This window comes from Mastigoproctus giganteus, chromosome 8 (assembly GCF_048544385.1).
Source record: "Mastigoproctus giganteus isolate SK-2022 chromosome 8, ASM4854438v1, whole genome shotgun sequence".
Lineage (NCBI taxonomy): Eukaryota > Metazoa > Arthropoda > Arachnida > Uropygi > Thelyphonidae > Mastigoproctus > Mastigoproctus giganteus.
Window position 1 is genome coordinate 145760870 of NC_143582.1, and position 22062 is coordinate 145782931.

General features: G+C 33.7%; 1 protein-coding gene across 1 annotated transcript in view; it reads right to left on the reverse strand.

Annotated features, from left to right (window-relative positions):
- Positions 1 to 16023: 16023 nt before the first annotated feature.
- LOC150081900 (mitogen-activated protein kinase-binding protein 1-like) overlaps positions 16024 to 22062 on the reverse strand; it is a 470343-nt gene continuing 464304 nt past the window's right edge. Inside the window, exon 31 of the mRNA XM_090378972.1 lies at positions 16024 to 17124. Coding sequence (XP_090235098.1) covers positions 16783 to 17124 — 342 coding nt within the window. The 3' untranslated portion in view covers positions 16024 to 16782. The remainder of the gene's footprint in view (positions 17125 to 22062) is intronic.

The window sequence follows — 22062 nt, forward strand, 5'->3', positions numbered from 1 at the left end:
CATATCATCGTATCCACTCAAATTCGTCAAACAAGACTTCCTCTCAACAAACCCATGTTGTGTCTGAACTATTACTGCAGTCTTATCTAGGTGATCCTGTATCACTTCTTTAACCAGTGCCTCCATTATTTTCCTCGGAACAGAAGTTAAACTAACAGGTTTACGATTATTTGTGTCATTTTTTGTGAATTGGGGATACATTTGCACATCTCCAGTCCATGGGGACCTCCCCTGAATCTAAGGATGCTCTCATAATTATGGCTAAGGGTTTGCTAATATCTCTCGATCCGACCGGGCTAGCCGGGTGGGTAAAGTGCCTGCCTGGCAACCCCAAAGGTCGTGGGCTTGGATGACAGTACTGCAAAAACCTTGGGAGGTGCATTTTGGCCACAGAAGCCGATACACCAACAACTAACTAAAAAAAAAAAAACGTCTCTCGCTGCCTCCTTCAATATAGCTGGAAAGATTCCATCCACTCCAGTTGCCTTTTTTTATGTTTAACTTCAACAATTTCTCCTCCACTCTTTTTCATCATGTCGTGGTATTTCAGATGTATGCGAGATATTTCATGCTTTTGTAATATAATTAGAAATGTGTGAATTTTTGTTTTAAATTTTTTGAGATCAGGCCTTTGGGTTTTAATAATATTATGCTTATTAGAAAAATTGTAGCTACCAAATGACAACTTTTCTGTCAGAGTATCTAATATGCAGCTGCATGATCGAACATTGGGAAAGTCATATTGATCTGAACGTTATTGTCCTAAGTCACTCATGTGCAATTCTCTGCAAATGACCTAAAGTGTGCATTTGGACAAATGCTTTCCTTTATTTGCATTCAGTAGTTCAATGAAAAAGCACCATTTATGAAAATATTATCTGATGATATAGGTAAAAGTAATCCTTGCATACATCTCAAGATTTCTGATTTGTGGCTGCAAAAGCTGATAGCATTAGCATTAGTAGAGGCATTTGATGCAAGAAAGCAAGCTTATGGGTTTTTATGTGTTTCTTAACTAATAGCATAACCCCTCCCCCTTCCTATCCTGTCTATCCTTTCTGTAGACGTTGTACTCCCCAAATTGCAGTTCTGCATCCCTTATATCTGTGTGACACCACGTCTCTGATATCCCAACAATATCTGCCTTTGATGTTTTGAGCAATACCTGAAATTCATCAAATTTATTTACTAAACTCCTAGCATTGGTGTACACGCAAGTATACCTGCACCTGTTTCTATTCTTAGCTACCCTAACACAACCCATGTGTTTACTTGTACCGCAATGGCTCCCAGCAGTCTCTGAAATACCATGCATCTTGTTTTCCAGGCTTCTGCTCATTCTAATAGAAGCAGTGCAAGAATCTCTTTCACCTCTGCCAGTGGCTACTGTCAATCTATTGGTCTTTGTCTCCCCCCAAGCTAGCAGTTTTCCGACCCACCTAACACTGCCTCGATAGCATCAGCAAATATTCTTGCACCCTTTCTATTTAAGTGTATCCCATCCCTGTAGAAGCAATCTCTCCTGTTAACAAGTACAGTCCAGGCTGAAAAAAATTCTACCGCTTGAGCCTTGCACAATCTTTCCAGGGCCGAATTGATCGACAAGGCTCTCATCATATACTCCCTCCTATCGTGTCTGGGCAGAATTGCAGACACTTTCAAATTCAACCCTAATTCTCGGCTTTTGTTCAACAGTGACCTGTACTTGTTAAGTAATTCTGCCGGTCTCCTACTCTTAATATTATTAGTGCCAACGTGTACAACTATATCACCTTTTGTGCCCTTAAAAGATGATATTCGCTCTACATCATCAACCTTTGCCCCTGGCAGACATACCCTGGTCCTGTTCCACCTATCTTTTTTACAAAGCATGTTCCCCGTTTCCCTGACAATAGAGTCACCAACAACTACTAGTTCCTTCGGGACCAGCGCATTCTGCCTTGGGGGTTGTCTCTGTGTCACGCGATGCCCAAGTGCAAGCTCTGGCGTTGATGTGGGCAGCTGAGAGCTTGATGGGCCCCTCAATTTAGTTTCTTCGAGGGCATCCACCCTGTCCTTCAAGCTCTCATATAGGCCCACAAGAACGCCGAGTTGTTGCTTGATATTGATACACTCCTTGCATCGCGCACACACAAAGACATCCCCCTTGGCAGTATCATGTCCCGTACCCGATTGCTCTGCAAACATCAAGCAAACAGTGCATTTTATAAGGCTGTGAGTCAGAGGACAACTGCCCCCCTCAGTTCTGCTCTGAGCCACAGCACTTCCATTAGCTTGAGCCTTTTGCTTTGCCGCTCTGGTCTGAGTCATGATTCTATCAATTTATTAATTAATTATAATTAATTATGTTATATTATTAATTATGTTAAATATAATTAATTATTACGTTTGTAATCTAAGTCGTTATATGTATTTATTTAAACGTTTATTTTTGAAGGGTACACTAAATGCTGAGGTGTACAAGGACATTCTTAAGACAAAATTACTTCTCACAATTAGAGATCACTATGGGAATACTGCCAATGGCATTTTTCAGGATGACTTATCTCCATGTCATAGAGCCAAAACTGTAAGTACTACATAAAATTAGTAAACGTTTTAAATTTATGGAACGTTGCGCACCTGCTTCTTTATTTTGCTGTCTTTACTGTCCACAGTTGCAAAAATGGTTGAAGGATAAATCAATTTGCACAATAATATGACCTGGGAACAGTCCACACCTCAATCCAGTTGAAAATTGTTGGAACAAAATGGGTGTTTCAATAATGCAAAAGAAACCAAAAACACTTAAAGAGCTGTAAGGAGCATTAATCCATGTTTGGTACCATGAGATTGATATATTCAGAACCTTATCCAATCAATGCCACGGCGATGTGTAGCAATCATCAAAGCAAGGGGTGGGCCAAAAAAATATTAGTGTGCATTTTGTTTTGTTTTTTGGTTACATAGCTGCCTGTTGTCCTAGTATAAGCAAAGTAATGGAAAAAAAAAAAAAAATGCTGCTTTCGTAGAATTTTTATTATATGAACATGCAATTATTTTGAAAAAAAATACTTATTTCATTGATTATTTCCCCATAAGGCATAAAAGTAAATTTTTCTGCAATTAATAGTTTCATATGTGTATTGTTATTACTTATGTTCTTTCAGCTATTTATAAAAGATTAGCTGCACAGTGTAAGGACAAACAATCTAAAAAATGAGGTGATGCAATTTTTTTGAGCACCATTGTAGCTTTTACTACTCAGCCATTTCAGGAGAATGAAAAACACCTTGGGGTAATCATGCAGACAGACATAAAGCTCTCTGAGAAATGCAGATGGACTATTATGAGAGTTCATGGGGTTTTGTCAATAATACACAGGAATTTTGCCAGCAGGGATAAGGAGGTGTTTATCCTGTTGTGCAAGGCAATGGTTAAGCCACATCTTGTGAATTCTGCATACAGATTTGGAGGCCTCATTTTAGCAAGAATGTGGATTTGTTGGAATGGGTTCAGAGAACAGCACTGAGGTGAGCAAAAGGGTATTCTTAGAAGGGAAAGCTTCAGTTTTGCAAAATTCAGCAGCTGGAGACTAGACCCCTGCAAGGAGATCTGATTAAGGTTTTGGATTGAGTAAGGTCAGTGCTCATAGCATTCCTCTTGCACAGACTACACACACGAGGGGACATAAATTCCAATTGAGGAAGGATGATTGCAGGTTAGGTGAACGGAATTTTGCCTTCAGCCAGTGAGTGGTTGAGTGTTGGAACAAACTTCCATTTGGTGTTTGAAAGCAGATAATTTAAATAATTTCAAGGAAGATGTAAACAACCTATTAGAATGGATGGACAGATGATGTGGGAAGTGTCTTTTTTTTTTTTTTTTGCGGTTGACATGCATGTGGATGCACCATTTTCCACTATTAATACTAATAATGGATCAGATTTCAACATGTCTGCTGGAATATCCAGGCACCTCTACAACAAAACTTCTGCACAATTCAAATTTTGCATAAAGTTGTCAATGTTTACCAAATCAGTTTAGATTTTTTCATTCATTTTGTCTGGTGGATTTTGTTCTAGTTCTGTACTCTTAGCAGGCCATTTAATTGGCACATCCACCTCCTGGCCACCTAGAAATGCAATTTTTTAGACATGCATGGATGGTTAATATAAAGAGGAGCCCCTGACTTCTTCAGTACTTTCTCACTGTTAAATGGTTGACTGATGATGAATTATGGATGTATGGCTGTGACCTGGAAACAAATACCCAGCCCTCTCAATGGTAGGCTCTAAAAAGGCCCAAAAAAAAAAAAAAAAAAAAAAAAGAGGGATAATCAGAATCAAATATGATGGTCATGCTTACTGTGTTTTTGACTCACAGGGCATTGTTCGTTATGAATTTGTCCAGTGTGATCATTCCAGGGGCCAGTTGGGACAGTGTAAATTGCGAATGGTAAGTATTTGGATTGAGATTTTCTGATAGTGCTTTGTCTTATCTTCAAATAGTCTGTGGTGGGCAGCTGGGGATGGAGGAGAAATAGGCTGATTGATTTATAGAGGCACATCAGGTATCCCAAAAAGTTTAATATTAGTATTACCATGCCTTTAGTGGCTGTCACTATTACCTCTGGGTAGTGCAATCAATCGTAGTTTGCATTTATTTATTGTATTTATAAATTTCTATGAGTTGATTGAATTTATAATTAATCATTTGAGAGCCCAAGAGTTCAGAGCAAACTATAGTCATATGTCATACCATCATGAGAATAAATTCAAGGTCACCATCAGATGCAGTCTATTTTAGAAGTGATGGGATGATTTGGACACTTTGATTTTAAACAAAAGTAATTTTATAAATGTATAATTAAATAATGTTTGGAATCATTTTGGATCTCATTTTGACCTTTATCTATAATATAAATATATCTGTATTCACTCTCTTTTTCCTAGTTCACTAATCCCCCCACTTCTTAAATAGACCTATGTATGGCAGTGGCCCTGATTTCATTCTTGTGCCGGTAGGACTATACAGAGTTTGCATTTCCTGTATGTGTGTATAATGATTTTTCACTCTACCTAAATATATTTATAGTGATGTTTCATACAGTTTAGACCTGGTACTATCAAGGGGTGCTGTTAAATTTGAATTTTTTGGCATTTTTATCAGGGGCTCACATGATATATATCATGTGAGCCCCTGATATATATATATAGAGAGAGAGAAAATGTGTTGTGCTATTATTAACAATTGTAAATTTGTATAAGTATTGATATTGACACATATCTTTTATTATAAATAATTTAATTTTATTTTTATTATATAACTAACAATAACAGTTCTTTTAGAAGATCCTTGCTTGGTTTTGATGATAATGTTAGTGAAAAGCAGGATGAAGAACTATTGCAAGATAAAGATCTAATGGACTTCAGATATAACTGATGGTGAGAGAGAAATGTAAAGTAACCAAGCTTGTACTATGGTGGAGGATGAGATCATTTTCAGGATAATTTGGCTCCTTAAAACACAGATGACATTGAGGTCATCCTCAATCTGGCTCTGTGCAAGATCATGTCAAAGAGAAGTAAAAAGAAAACCATGGTGGAATTTAAGCTTGGAGATCTATTACAGATTAAGAAAGTTAAAGACCATTAGCAAGTTCTGGTAGTAGTAGTGCATATAAAAGATGAGACTCAAAAAGGGAAAAATCTAGTTTTGAGAAAATAAAAGATGAGCATTCTCAGCTAAGGAACTATTTGTTTGATATCCCAAGGTACCAACTGCTTCAATTAATGAGGTTCTGGAGTTATGGGACATATCCAAAGCTAAAACAATTGAAGTTTTTGCTGAAAATGAGGTGTTAAGGGACAGAAACAATAAAGAAAAAGAATGACACTTTGCAGCTGTTGTGGGAAATAAAATTGAAGATAAATACAAACCTCCTAAAGTCTTATTGATCAAAGGTGTGAGTGATAACTTCAAAATTAGTGAAGAGGTGCAGTCAGAAATTTTAAAATCTATCAAACTGATTTTAAAAGATGTGAGTAAAAAACATTAAAAAATATTCATGATAAGGGAGTTGCTGTTGAGGCAGAGAATAATGATGACATCTTTAAGATCTGAAGGTGTGTTCTCAAATACAAGAAATCATTTTGATCATCTCTACTCCAAGGAAAATTTGTTGATTTATACAATATGGACAAGTCTTGAGAAGGAAGGAAAGAAGAAATTTCTTCATTAATTGTGGGAAAGGAACTTTAAAGGATATTTATTACATGAAAGATATGGTTTTGTAACATGTACAGATCTTATCTGTAAACAAAGGTATGACAAGAAATAATTGGAAACTGGAGTTCACTTGGAAAGAGTACAATATATATTAATATAGTAAAATATCACTTGGAAAGTGTAAGAGTAAAATATTTATTAATTATTCATCAGATAAGGTGAAAGAAATTTTTTTTTGTAACCAAGTGCTGATAGTGTTTTGGCCACATTGCTAAATATTGTAGGAACAATGTTACACATGGTCACTGTTTGTCTAGTGAACACTCCTATAAAAGATGCACTTCTTTGGGGTAATTTTCTGTTTGTGTAAGTGAAAAGTTGCCTGCTGCACCTAGTGCTGTTGAAAGAAAATGTCCAGAATATGCTAAGATTGTTGAAAAAGAAATAAATTATGAACCTTAAAATCATGCAGCAGTCTAAAAGTGTTGCCTTATAGTTGTTCAGTGGTTATTGCAGAGAGGGATATTGAGCTAGCCCTTAAGCAAGAACCATATGTGGTGGGATCACAAGCAAAAGGTTATTCAGGCAGGCAGAGTCTTTTTTTTTGTAATAAAGCACAAGAAGCCACATATTATAATATGGATTGCCATTAAGGTATTATTCTTATCTGATGACCATGGTTATACCATGAGATAATAAGTCAATTTGGTAGTATTTACTTTGTGTAAAGGAATATGCCCCCTGTACTACCAGTTTGGCCACCATTCTACTAATCTCTATCTTGAAAAAGTATGTGAGGTGCTCAGATCTTGTAACATCACAGATAGATTCCAATGTTACTTCCCAGGTTTAGAGTGACAAGATCACTAATTATGAAGGTTTAGAACTGAAAGAATTCTGCTCTGCCTCTGATTCGGTGGTCATGAATGTGCTGGAACATCTCTCTATGGGACTTCTCCTCCTGACTATTACTTGGGAGGTTGTTGATAGCTGGACTACAAGTGATCATAAATTTGTTTTTGAGGTGGATTTCTCAAATGTTGAGAGGCCTAGGCTTTTTTGAGAGGTAGATTTTTGTTTAAATCAACCAGACGGGATTGACACTTTGACTCCTATGTATTTTATTGTGTAAATGTGTGTGTGTCACCTGAATTCTAGGAAAAGTTCAAAGAGATAAAATATTCTGTATAGTGCAACTTGTAAATATATGAAAATTAAGAGACCAGATTTTTGGTGAAATTCTACATTGATTGATGTGTGGAAGAATGTTCAAAGAGTAGGAAGAAAGTTTTAATGCTGTAGGAGGCTTGGAATAAGAGATGTCTATTTGTCTCCACTAAGTATGTAAAGAGTACATTCAGTCAGAAAGGAAGCTAAGAAAAGGTCATGGCAAGAGTGCAGGGCTCAAGTGTCCCCCGGAATTTTGTTTTTAAAATAATTACTGAAAAAAAATTTCTTAATGTTTAGTTTACAATAACTAAAGGTTCTGTAGACACCATTTGATTAATGCAATCTGTAGAAGGAATTTTGGATGAGTTGTTTCCTTTGAACTCAGATCAGTTAGATGAGGAACAACTGTGCATTATAAATGATAATTTAGGCTACGTCTTTGATGAAGGTGAGTGACTTTTCTCTGGTTTGAATTGCCTGGGGAGGTGGATCAAACTAAAGATGGAAGGTGCCTAGGAAGGATTTCCTGAAGGTTGCAGTTATAAAGAGATTTTATTGTTAAGGTCTATTGTAATGCTTGCTTTGAGAGAAGAAACTTTCCCCCCAAATATGGAAGACTGCTGTGCTTAAGATTCTTTTGAAGAACCCTGACCAGTCTCCAAGTGATTTGGAGTCCTACTGGCTCATTGCTTTATGGCTAAGATTTATGAAAGGTTGGTGATTCATCAACTGATGATTAGTCATGAACAAGCTAATGTTTTTTTGAAAACATAGTATAATTTTGAGATGGCATTGCATGCTGATGATTGATATGCTTTGGTGGAAAGGAACATTAAAGTAAATTACAGCTTAAAACTGTTCAGAGAAATTATTTTCTGTCTTTAGAAGTTGCTGTTACTTCAGAGATAAAAAAGGTTATAATAAGAACTACACACACACACACACACACACACACACACAACAAACTGGAACATGGTCATGGATGAATTCCTTCAAATTGAATAGAATTGGACAGACTTTGTAGATTTACTTTTCTATGTAGATTTGGCTATAGTGGTATATAGTAACTCTGGACAAGAGTTACTATACTGAAACAAGAGCCTCTATGATTTTTGGAGTCATAAATATAAATTGTTTCTTCTGCTAAGATTGTGCATATGCTGCTTCCTCTACTGTGTCCAAAAACAATAAAGTGCTAGGGTTGTACATGGAAAAGATTTTTTTTACAGAACATGTGAACTACTTGAGAGTGCATTGTAATTGTATTGCATCTTTTTACTGCAAATTTTAAATAAAAATTTGATTAACTTATTCTCATTTTCCTAACCTGACTGGATGTAATAATTGTATTAATAAAAGTTATGGTAGGGAAAGTAAGGCACAAGAATTCCTTCCTTTCTCTACTGAAGGAATTTGTTGAACTGTGATCAGCACTAGCTTATTTTATGGTATATCACTAGAGTGTGTAGGGCAAAAACAGTTTGTCAATACAGTTTTTGTAATCTATTTATATTTGCCTTTTTCTTGTGGGGTTATTTAAAGGAGCAGAACAAATCCTTGCATGGAAGATGAACTTGGGACAAACATTAAAGCTGCAATAGCCACCTTATCCAGGGAACAACTGCAGTATATGAACCAGAATCTTTTCAGAAGGTGTATGGAATGCATTGGAGTTGATAGACACAGGTTTTAATCTCTCCTTTAAATGAATATTTAAAGGAGATATCAATGCTAGGAGTTTGGTAAATAAATTTGAGGTATTGCTCAAAGCACCAAAGGCGGATATTATTGGGATATCAGAGACGTGGTGTCACTCAGATATAAGGAATGCAGAACTGGAATTTGGGGAGTACAATGTGTACAGACAGGATAGTAAGGGAGGAGGGGTTATGCTATTAGTTAAGAAACACATAAAATCCAAGGAAGTGAAGCCAGTTGACATTGCTGGACAGTGCAGTGCAGTGTCGAGTCAGTTTGGTGTGACATAAGCACTGGGACATCAAAATTGAGAGTAGGAGTGTGCTATAGGCCTAATGACTCTGATGAGTATAATAAGAAACTGTACAGGGAAATAGAATGCGCCATTAAATCAGAGAGTCTTATAATGGGGGATTTTAATTTCCCAGATATTGACTGGAATTTGTGTGTTGGTTACTCACACACTAGCAAGGCTTTTGGGGATTTATTGGATGATTGTTTTCTACATCAGCATGTTAAGAAGGCAACTAGAGGGAGTAATACGCTTGATTTAATTATCAGTAGTGATTCTTCATGCATTAAGAATCTGCAGATAAAGGAACCACTAGGTGGCAGTGATCACAGTGTGCTGAAGTGGGATTTACACAGAGGTATGATAGAAAGGTAGATTACATTGACAAATGGTGTAAGTTAGTTATGTGAATCAATAAAGCATACTGTTCAAAACAATTGTTCAAATGAACAATTTTTCATTCAAACTGTTTTGATTCATCCAAACAATGGGTAATTCAAAAAAGCATAGGAAAACTAAACTTTATGTATTTTGAACTCAGTAAAACATACACAGCACTGAAGAAAGCTATGGTTTTGAAGTTTTTTTTTTTTTTTTGGTAATAATATATAATGCACTGCCAGTGTATCGAATGTATATAATTTAAACAATAAAATGGCAACTTTCATTTGAATGGAATAGAATGAATAAAATGCATCTTTCTATTTTTAACAATCAAACTCTACAACATGAGTTCAATGAGGCTTTCATGCCCAATGCAGAAAATAACTTCCCAATAAACATTCATTTATAGGTGAAACAGGAAATTTGTTCATACAGATTGTTCTTCGCTAAATGCTAAAAATTTGGAAGACCATATAAGTGATGAAGTCATGGAAAATATGAGCTTTTGTTAAACATCCTAGAAAATCAATATATCAAGCTAGTCATCAATTTGAAATATTGCAATCTTTTCTTTGAGAAAACAGTTGTCTTAATTGAACAGACTGAAAATACCATAAGCTATTATGGATGAGAACAGGAAATGTCATGATTTCTGTGTCAGGTGCAGATGAACAATGAAGAGATTTTCATCAGCCTTTAGTGGTAAGTGTAACTTTCATTTGAATGGAATAGACTAGCAAATAAACAAAATGTTAGAATTTTTACAAAATGAAAAATTACATGTTTTTCTCTTTATCTATGAATTTTTGGAATAGTGGTCTGATTCCAAGACCTCACATTACTGGATTTTTCTCTTTCCTCTGGGGTTTTTTTTATGAAGTTTTTTTGCCACAATTACTAGCAAATTTACATGAATATAATCAAATTTTTTACTGGATGAACAGTAAAAATTTTTTAGAAAAATCATTCCTTTCCAGAATGATTCACCTATCATCCTGGGGAGTGTGTGTTAGGACATTCATTTTTATTGGGACATATGCTGGTGGTAGTGACATTGGAACATTTCAGTCACCAGTAAAAACTTTTAAGGCTTTCAGTTAGTGATTGGCACACTTTACTAAGTTTAGAATACCAAAATTTATGAAGCTACTTTTGAATACCCTGTATGTTAATATTAAAACACTGCAAATTAAATTAGTTAATACCAGAAACATATAGCTAAAAATAGTTTATTTTTGTATAATTAACATTTTGTCATTCATGTTACACTGTACAATGAGTTCTACTCATCCATATAGAAAATAAATATGGGTCAGATGTCTTTCTTGTCACCATTAAACTGACATACTACTAATGCAAATTACTGTACAAGAGAAAGTTAATTCTACCTAATAACCACAGTTCTGGATTTTAAAACATAAGTTAATATACTGTTTTGCACACTGTAAACTAAAAATTACTGACTAAATGAACAATTCAATTCTTAATATACAAGCTAGGTACAGCTGTGCAATTTTTACATAAAAAGTAATACATGCATTATATATATTTGACTGTGATTTAGAATTAGGAAATTTAGTATTAAAAACCAAACAACGTATGACAAGCATATACATATAGTAATGATACAAACAGTGAATAAAGATGAAATGAGAGAGTACATTCCATCTTTTCTGAAAATGTGAGACCTGCATAACCATATTATGGCACATGAGATGGCAAATTACAATATTTAAACATTACTTAGAAAAACACAAAAAAAAATGATAGACTGTAAGTTAGTAATGGCATTTACATTTGCTCTGTAGTATTAACTGACATTAGGTTCTCAGATTGTTTGAGGCACTACATTTAACATAAAATAATTTTAATCAGGCTATTCTTTTGTTCTTTATATGAAGGAGACAGTTTGGCAGATAAAAAATTGCTAATGAGCATCAGTTTTCAAATGAGTGAAGCTTAAAAAAAAGTCATTATCAGTCAAAGATATTCCTAGCAACCACTTGTGTAAGTCAGTTAAGCCAGGCTTAATTGTGTTAGCAGTAACTTGGAGATTGTGCAGATATACAAAATTTAGAACTAGTGTTGGCATTTATGAATATTTTTCATTGATTTTTTTCCTGGACAATAATCATATAAATACTGTAATACCAAAATATGATATTCATAATGACAGTAGTTATTTTTTTTATAACCTAAATCATTATAAAAAATATGTATATTATATCCACCTAATGGGCCAGTTTTCATGCTCAATATTTTAATGTGAGCACAAATAAAGGTTTCTCTTTCAAGTTTCTTTTAAACTGGCCAAATTGACACTGGAAAAATACATTATAATTATTTCATGTAGTCAGATTTTTTTTTTTTTTTTTTTTCACAATGAAACTTAAGTTTTAAATTCACAAGTTCAATTCACGTGTGAAATGAAAATCATTAAAATTGTTTTAAATGATTACTAATCTTAAAGGCCTAAATCCCTGAGAAGTTCGCACATTTTATCAGTTTGTTATAATGGAGTAAATGATCTAAAATAAAGACATAAAAAGAGGATTCAAAATGCTAGTAAAAGTTTACAGAACATCCATCATCAGTTTGTAACATAGAAAATTAATAACTATGGAATATTTTTGTGGGTACATCAGCCACTTTGTTCATAGTGAACTGCTTCATATAATCTCTCTTATCATGTCCATGCAAACTTTTATCTATTCAATGGTCAACTGCATGCTGTGCAGACAGAATGCAGAATAATTCATTGAGGGAACACTACTCTCTCTTGTGATTTCTCATAAAGCACAAATGATTTTGTGCAGTGCCTGAATGACTACAACGTGTTCATGTGGCTATTAATTTTAAGATAAGAGCTTTAAAAACTGAAATTGAATCAATGTTTCATACATCTCAAATTTGTACAGTGTGATTAAAGTAAAAGGAATGTGAATATATACTATTACTGTGGTTTTGTGTATAATAATATGCTCTTATATCTGAATGGGTTGCATTTGTACTTCCTGTGTAATAGTTACTGCTGCCATTCAGTGATGTAAATCATAGGTGGGCATTAAACCTACAGCAGGTTACTTTATTAGAAAAGGGATCATAGGTTGAAACTGATTTTCTCATATAAACAATGTTCTGTATATACTTTAGCAAGACCACAAAGTTAAGTATTTTATAACTAATATTTTTTTGTTTAATAATACAATATTTAGTGGCCACATGGGCTTGAACCATGAGCAACTCAAATGCATGTGCTACTGTACTCCCATGTTGACCAGTTAGTTACGTTAGGCCTTATGTTATAAGGGATTTCATTCATGACCAAGGGTCTAATATATAAATTTAACTGGAAAATTAAGAGTGTGAGAAATTTTATTCTGCCATCCCAAAATTGCAAATAATTTTGGGATACTAGAATAAAATGAGAATGCTCATTCCATAACTGTATTTTAGGACAAAACTGAAGTTATTTTTTAAAGCTACACAAAGAAAGAGTCAATTGGTTTTATATTTCAATATGCTTAGGTGCTAACTAAAGACTGCAATCCAGTGCAATCATCAGAGGTTGATCTCAAAAGTTTTTTTTTTTTTTTTTTTTTTTTTTAGGAGCATTAGCAACTAAGGCCATATTGCTCCAGGGATATGTAGTGGTCATTCCCTGACCTTTCCGCATCCTCCATATTTGGTGGTCACGGGCTCAAACCCCGGTCTAATCAAGAAGCGTGTGCTATGCACTGCTGCTCCTGGCTACATGAAAATGCTCATCGTCATGTGTCTGCAGAACTAGTGGCATCTTTAAAGGCCTTCTGCATTTTGAAGTGCTACTACACCCTCTTTATACCTAAGACTGGCTTCAAGTGATTTCATCTTTTTGGACCACTCAAAGTGGCATTAAGGGTGGGTACTTCTACTCCAAAGATCAGATCCAAAAAGGGGCATGAGTGGCTAAACAAGCAATAAACCAAATGGTATTCTGACATATTTCCATGATGGTAGATGTGTATTGCAAGAGGAAGTATTCAGGAGAGGTTTGAATAAAACTATTTAACTTTTGCCAGTTTCATTTGAACCAAATTATATCTACTATGGCGGATATAATTTCAGCAAGGATTAGTGCTGTTTTCTTTTTTCAGTGATTGTAATGGAATATATTCAACATTTTAAATTCTTATGCCTTTATTTTAGATCACTAAATTTATGATAATGAACTGAGAAACATGCTTTTAAATTTTTAATGCTGACATTCATTTGAAAACAATTTAAATCATTTTAATTTCATGCACACACTAAAAGATAAAATTGATGGTTAAAAAAAAGAAAGTAGTGACCGTAATAAATTAACTTAATTATTCTTTAAAATGTTTTTTAAGCAATAAACTTAATACTGAAAGGTACTACAATGATATTATTTGAAAAACATTGATCTGTTAAGGGTAGTGTCAAAACTGTTATGTCAAAATTTTCTATTTCATGGTATCATTAGAAGCTTATAGTATGGTCAATTAAATGAACACTGTAAAAGTATCATATACCTAGTGGGGGAGTTATTTGAAATAATTTGTTTAAAAGATATTGACAACATGGGATAATGAAGTTGAAATTGTCTCTAACATGACAACTGATATTCATCTGGAAGAAATTCTGATAATTTTTATGTCATGTGCATTAAACTTTAAAAGATAAGTTCCTTGGCAGCAGAATTCATTGGTAGTCCCAAGAATCAGTTATTGTTATTTAAAAAACAGATAAAAAATTGGTAACTTAAGTGGTCAATTTTTATATACCAATTTATTTTTGGGCTTATGGCCAAGTTATAATAGAATTTTATCTTTGAATTTTTTTTGCTGCTAATTTTAAAGTTAGATGCTAAGAATTTAAAAAGAATGATATTAGGGTTTGAAAAATACACTTAAAAACATTACTAACAGAAATCTTTTGTATTTTTATAACTTAACTGCCTCCATTATACAAACAATAATTTAATTTTACAGTGTGTGTAAAATTGTTAACAAAATTTTACGAAAAAAAACAAAAAAAAAAACAATTATATTTTGTCTATCACACAGGTGTGAAAACAACGGTCTATAAAAACAATAATCAAAATACTTTTAATAAGTGAAGGGATGAATATTATCACCATAATGTATCTTGACCATAAATTAATATTTTAAAATTACACAGAAACAGTCCTAATATAATAAATAATAAAAAAAGAAAATAAGAACAATATTTACAATGTAGTCTAGTTCAGCGGTTCCCAACTGGTGGTTTGTGAAAGTGTTCCGGGGATGGGACACTAAAAATTCTGTAATGGTGTCAGCTTAGATTTACAGTCTGCACAGTTGTATCATCATCAGGCGCCTCCATAGCCAGGTGGGCAGGAGCAGCAGTGCGTAGCACACGCTTCTTGATTAGACTGCGGTTCGAGCCCGTGACCACCAAATACGGAGGATGCGGAAAGGTCAGGAAATGACCACCGCATATCCCTGGAGCAATATGGCCTTAGTTGCTAATGCTCCTAAAAACCAAAAAACAACAACATACAGTTGTATCATCACTGGCCTCCACACACCAGGTGGAAAAGGTCCAGTTCAAATCCCATCAATGACGTGAGGAACTTTAATGGTTTTTTTTTTCAATCCGTGGCAGAGTTAGTCAGTCTCAGACATAGATAGTAAAGATTTTTCCCCCAGAAACTGGGTTTTTTTTTTTTTTGTCCAGCAAAATGACCAGAGAACATACACAATTTACAGACATAATACTTATAGGGGCATATGGAAGAAATTACCGGGTGACCTTAATACCCTACATAGCAAGCATGCATAATAGGATGTTATTGGGGGGCACTGGGTGCAAACGTGGCGATATGTATTGCACCATTTGGCTATGGTAAAAGGGTTATAAAAATTATAACTAATAATGAACAAACATAAAATTAAATATAACGTAAAGAATTGCCAACAAAAGAGAGCACATCTCTCACAATTCCTTATAATTATATTATTATCTTACAGTACATTGTGTTAAATAAATATGCTTTCCATACTACTTTTTTTTTTTTTTCCCATTTTCAAAGACCATTGTTATGTATAGGTTATAATAACAATTTTATATTATTATTATGCAATATCCTTATAAAAACATAGTGATGGAAATATTTTATAATAAAAATTCAGACTTATTATACAATTTTTTTTGGAGAATATAGACTTAGTGGTTTGTGATAAAAATATGTTGGAGTTCATGAGTCAAAAAAGGTTGGGAACTGCTGGTCTAGTTGAAGGTAGGCTTTCAGGTTTTTCATAATTAAATAAAAGTAACCTATCTAACCTAATCGATATCCCAGATCTAACTAATTGACTGACTAACTAACTGATATCTTAATGAAACATAAAATGAAAAGTTAATTTGTGCATGAGTAAAATGTTTCTTTTGTTGGAGATATATCAGTGTCCTATAAAATTTTAAAGCTTGGAGGTATATCAGCATCCACCATTAAGTTTTATAATGCTAAGTACTGAGCTCCAGTTTAGGTTAGTTAATAAGATGCTTATTTAGTAGAAGGAGCAGTATATAAACAATGACATTAACATGAGATGGGAAGAAAAGTTGTTTAGAATATACCTGTCACATACACACTGTAAGGATGATAATGTTTTGATATGGACTTAGAATATGCACAATACAGGCAATGGTTGATTTAAAAATTTTGCTCACAAAAAAACTGAAAAATATGCATGAGACTGCATTAGAAGTGTTTAAGTCTGAAGTGCATTACAATCTCCACATGAGTAGTATTACTGACCAGGAAAAAACAATTGATGAAAACTTCATACAAAACAACACTGGAAGCTCTGAAAATGGGAAGCCTCAAACATCTCAAGTGATCCCTTGCATTACAATGTGTAATGCCTCCAATATCTGGTTAATGAATAAAAATGGCCAATGAGTTCTAATTCAAGAGTATCTGCTATAGAAATGTAGACAATATTATTCTAGCACCACTGAAGAGTGTTTTGTGAAAGTCACCTTTTAGTTTGGTGTTTCTCCTGTGCATTTTTGGAAATTCGTTGTTCTACAATACTAAGAAGTCTATCAGAATATTCCTGTAGAAGAATCATCGCATTGACAGCATCAGATTGAGAATCGGAATTGCCTTTGGTTGTTTGAGAAAGTTCCTTCTTGGTTGGTGCTAAAGGAAATGTCAAACTTTGTCCAAGGGAGCCAATATCTAAGGATGAAGAAGAATAATTAGGTACTGGTGGCATTGCTGGCCTTAAATTTTGTTGGGCTTGCCAAACACCTTGAGCTAACGTAGTCATCATTGCTGACTTTTCTGCTGGTGAAAGAGTGGGATCCACAGTTACCTGTGCAGAGAAAAATTCAATTGTCTACCATAATTTTAAAAAAATGTTCCTATTTTAAATTTCTAAAAATCAGTAAAAACTGTAATAAAATTCAAATATTTTCAGTTATTTAATTTAATAGTTATAAACTATAAAAGGAAACCTGATATCTTTATGTAGGAACAGAATTCCCTCAACACTCTGTTAGAAGGATTATGTGATTATATAATTATACGAATAAATGTCCCATATTTAATATTAAATAAAATCAATTACATTAAAATTATATAAATAAATATTTATTAAAAGATTGTCATGCATTCAATTCTCATCCCCAACATAATGCATCAGGAAAAGCCAGAAGGTGACAGCCATCAACACCCCCGAAAACCAAACCAATACTGCATGCTAACATGAAAACTGCAAACAATTGTTGAATTTATCCTTAAGGATCATAGGTTAAAAGATCTAAAATATAAAACTGTCTAAACTTATAAGGGACCAAACTTATTCAGATACACTCCGTGCTCACAAGAAGTAAAGTGTTTTTTGTGAATGATACCCACCCTCCTTTTATACTTAAACCTATTGACTACCTGATACAAGATTATTTTTACTAAACCAATGTGTGAATTCACAAAGTCCACAAGTCCGAAATAGAATAAGGCCTACAAACGCTTATGGAATTTGCATTTAACTTCATTTTAAAAGTTTCGGCAATCAATAATTTAATATAATAACGTTGCATATTATTGCTCTTTCGATCTTAATTAATTTAATAGTTATATTGACTATTCAAAAAGTAGTTTCACAGAAATAAAGAGAGTATATTTTTAAACTGATTAGGACCTGTATAATTAAATGGCATATCTTTCTCAGTATAATTAACACTGAAAGTTTTTTACTTCAAGAAAAGAACTGATTCTTATGCTTTAAAAATGACCTTTATGAACTGTTCATTTTTAGAGTACATTCACCTATCTGAGTATTAACTGTTGAAACTGTTTTAATTTTTTTGGATTGTAAAGCTACTTTGAATACATATAAATATTTATCAATGTAATTACTTTAATGATTTTATATAATGTAATCATTTTTCTTCAATCTATAGCTAAGCACATGTTTTGCTGTTCACATATGTAGCTCTTGTAATACATCATTGTGGTTAATACTCTGTAGTCAGAGATGAGAGTTTAATTTCTGTTGCTAGCACTGTATGTCAGACTATGACTGCTTGGTAATGATAAACTGAAAGAGAGAAATAAAGTAATGAAAACTAGGCAATGGGATCTTTTAATAAAATCAGTTTTATGATTTTAGTAAACAAGTTATATTATAGTCAGAAAGTTATAATGTTGGTCAGATGAGCCCACAAGTAAAGTAGTTTTTAGCTAGCTTTAGTTGTTTCTAAGTTTCATTATGCATACATAAGGATATGTGCCATCAAGCAAGAAATAATGTATTTTTTAATCAGTGTTATGAACACTGGCTATGTTACAGGCAACAATGTTTTAAGAGATAAAAGTATAGGATAACTTCCTAGCATAGAGTTATTTAAATAAAAATGATAAAAGTTTCTAAACAAAGTTTGTCAAGATTTTCACAGGTAAGACTTTATGCTCTTTTATAATCACAATTGCAGTGTACAGAAAGATTTAATGAACTTAAGAAAGGTTTAAACATTCAAAATGGTGGCCTATTGTGAGGATTATTATATTATGATTATTATAAGGAAACAAACTAATGGTTAAAAGTTTTATGCAAGGCAGGAACCATTGTTTTAAAGGATTAAAAGTTGAATTTTTAATCTTTACAGAGCTGATATCTTAATGAAACATATATAATGAAAAGTTAATTTGTGCATGAGTAAAATGTTGTTTCTTTTGTTGGAGGTATATCAGTGTCCTTTAAAATTTTAAAGCTTGGAGGTATATCAGCATCCACCATTAAGTTTTATAATGCTAAGTACTGAGCTCCAGTTAATCTTCTAAATGCCAACTGTAAATTTATTAAAGAATTAGTTAATGTAGATACATTAACTACGATTCTTTACTATACCTCAGGGTTTCAGATCTGTGTATGTAGGGAGCCTAGATAGTCATGTTGGAATAGTTGCCTTTTTCTTATTAAAATTTTAAAGAAATACTTGAATATTGAAGATTTAAGAGTGCAGTCATTTTTGGGATTAGTTTCAGGAGAGATCAATTATCATTGAATTGTGTGCAGAGTGTCATAATTTTTGATAAGTTAAAGAGAAAGCCAAATTGGAATTTTTTGGCTTTAAGGTGCACTACATTTTGGGAATTTATATTTTTTTCCTGGCTTGTAGCACCCCCCCCCCCAACTCCACATATTCTTGGCACTGATTCCTGACAGGATTTTGTATTGCACAGTGTATTATACAATGTAATCATGTATGCTTACTTGTTAACATGGCTACTTCACACTCGCTCCTTTTTAATCCAGGATCCTTGTTAAACACTTTTACTGGTGAGAATGCTTACTTTTTCATTTTGTTCTTTAAAGATGCAGAATGAAAATGAGTGTGGGTAGATGATAATCTTGCAGTTCTCATTAATGTACACCACCTTTGTCAATAATTTGTCACTGCTGAAGGACATTGATTCCTACAATCTTTTTGAAACTTTTCTGATAAAACAATTCTCCAAGAAACTTAGAATAGCCACTCACTTTATTCTAAGCATTATGCATCATGATAAATCATTAGATTAACTTGTATCAAAGGCAGCTTGTAAAGAAAGATCATTTAGACACAGAAATGTTTTTATTCAATAGTTGGAGTTTATAGTAGGTACACAAAAAGAGTTCAGAATACACTTATTGAAACTAGATCCCCCCCACATCTATTGAACAAGTTTTATAGGCATGCAAAGAACAACAGAACAGAACATATATGTTAATCAAAATTAGACCTGGATTTACACATCGTCATACAAAGGATGATATTATAGAATTGCAATAATCAGTAAGAGAAAAATGAACCTTCGAAGTCAAACTGAAAGGGATAGGAGTATTAAAAAGAGTCAAGCAGAAACGTTGTCATAATTTGGTAAAGCAAACCAATGCTAGATTCTTTCCAAATGGGAGCTCATTTTCCCAAAATACTTGGTTAAGAAGGAATAAGCAACTGCAAACTTACAAAGCAATATGTTCTAGGTCAAGATTTTTATAAGCTTGATTGACCAGGAGGCAAAAGGGAGCCTCAAGTCTTTAGAGTTCCAGTGTAGAACAACTCTTTCCCTCAACAGTTTGAATGGGAAGCTTTTTTCAAAACAGCACTTAGAAAAAAAGGATATTTTTTATCATACTGCTATGGCAGTCTTCTGATCTTTGAAAGAGATGAAACAGTCTTGAGTATATTCACGCAAGTTGAATCACACAGAAAGGGTTCTGTGTGATTCACCTAGATACTGGAGCCAAAAGGTCCTTTGGCACTTTTGAAAACCCTTGCTAATCTGAATCCTTCAGTCCACCTTAAATGTTGCAATTACTAGGAAGATATATCCAGCCATTAAGTTATTGAGCAGAGTTTCTATCACTCCCTCGAGTTGACATAGATTTTTTTTGCAGACATTTGTAGTAGAGGAGCCATTAAATACTTCTTCCCAGTTCATTATAAGAGAAGACGCGAATTTAATTGCCCTCTGTCTTGTGTGAATATTAAGCACAACAGTCTAGGGACAATTCCAAGATCTTTTGATAAGTACTCTTCATGAACACTTGAATAAAATGTCCCTTGAGTGTGATATCTTCTCTGATAAAACCGGAGCACTAAAGCAGGGTGCTGATGTTGGGCACTCAGAAGCTAACTAACAAGCCATTGTATGTTACTATAAAACTCCATTGGAATATAAGTGTAGATACACCACAGACAGCTCTTAAATGAAAACTACATTCATATTGTAAAGGCATCATTTTAGTACTAAAATAATGCCTTTACACTACGAATGTAGTTTTAATTTAGGAGTTATGTATCTACACCAATATTTAATGATATTATAGAATTGTAGTATAATTTTAAGCTTTTATAGTATTATTCCATGTTGCATTTATATTTATTATTGAAATACAAGGAAAGGTTACACAAACTTCTGAATAACTACTAAGAAGCAGATAAAATTGAACCATCTACCCTGCTTGGAATAATTCATTCATGCTCATGGCAAAGGAAAATGACAGTTTGTGCTTGACCCTAGAGCCATCACTCAAGTTACTTTATTGATAACTCTAATTAATTTCCTCTGTATACTAACTAAAGACATGTCGATCCAGTTACAAGATGCCAAAATTTTTTCGAACTTGACTTTAACTCAGAATATTACTTGAGTTCAAGTTGACCTTTATGACCTCAAGTTCATAAGTTGTTTTTTTTTTTTTTTCCACTTTCGGCACCTCCTGGCAGAAGCATAATCTTTGTTGGATGCTTAAGAGTGTTAGGAATTCCACTCAATCCCTCCAGTTTTCGAAGAAAGTTTAGTGATGCTTGAACTGCTTGGCAAAGCAGTTCAAGCATCACTAAATGCTTGAACTGATCTTGTGGTTTCAGGATGATTTGTTGATAAATTCATAGAATATGAAGAAACACATATACTTTCAAGAGACATTCTTGAAAGAAATATTTAGGACACTGGGTAAGGTCAATCTTAGGATTAAATACTGAAAATGTAGTCTTTTCCCCAATAGAAATCAAGAATCTGCCATCCTAATTCATTCAAAGTTGAATGGGCCTTTCTATATAACTTTTACTTCTGGAAAGGTATAAATCAGCAGAAATATGAAGAATTCCTAGAGCCCATTTTTTAACCTTTTTTTGTCAAGAATGCTTAACTCAGATGAAGGACATCATTCCATCACAGCTCAACCCCAAGCTTTGTAATGAAATTCTTGCAAGGTGGACAAAAGATTTATATTTGATCAAATCATAAACTTCTCTCTCTC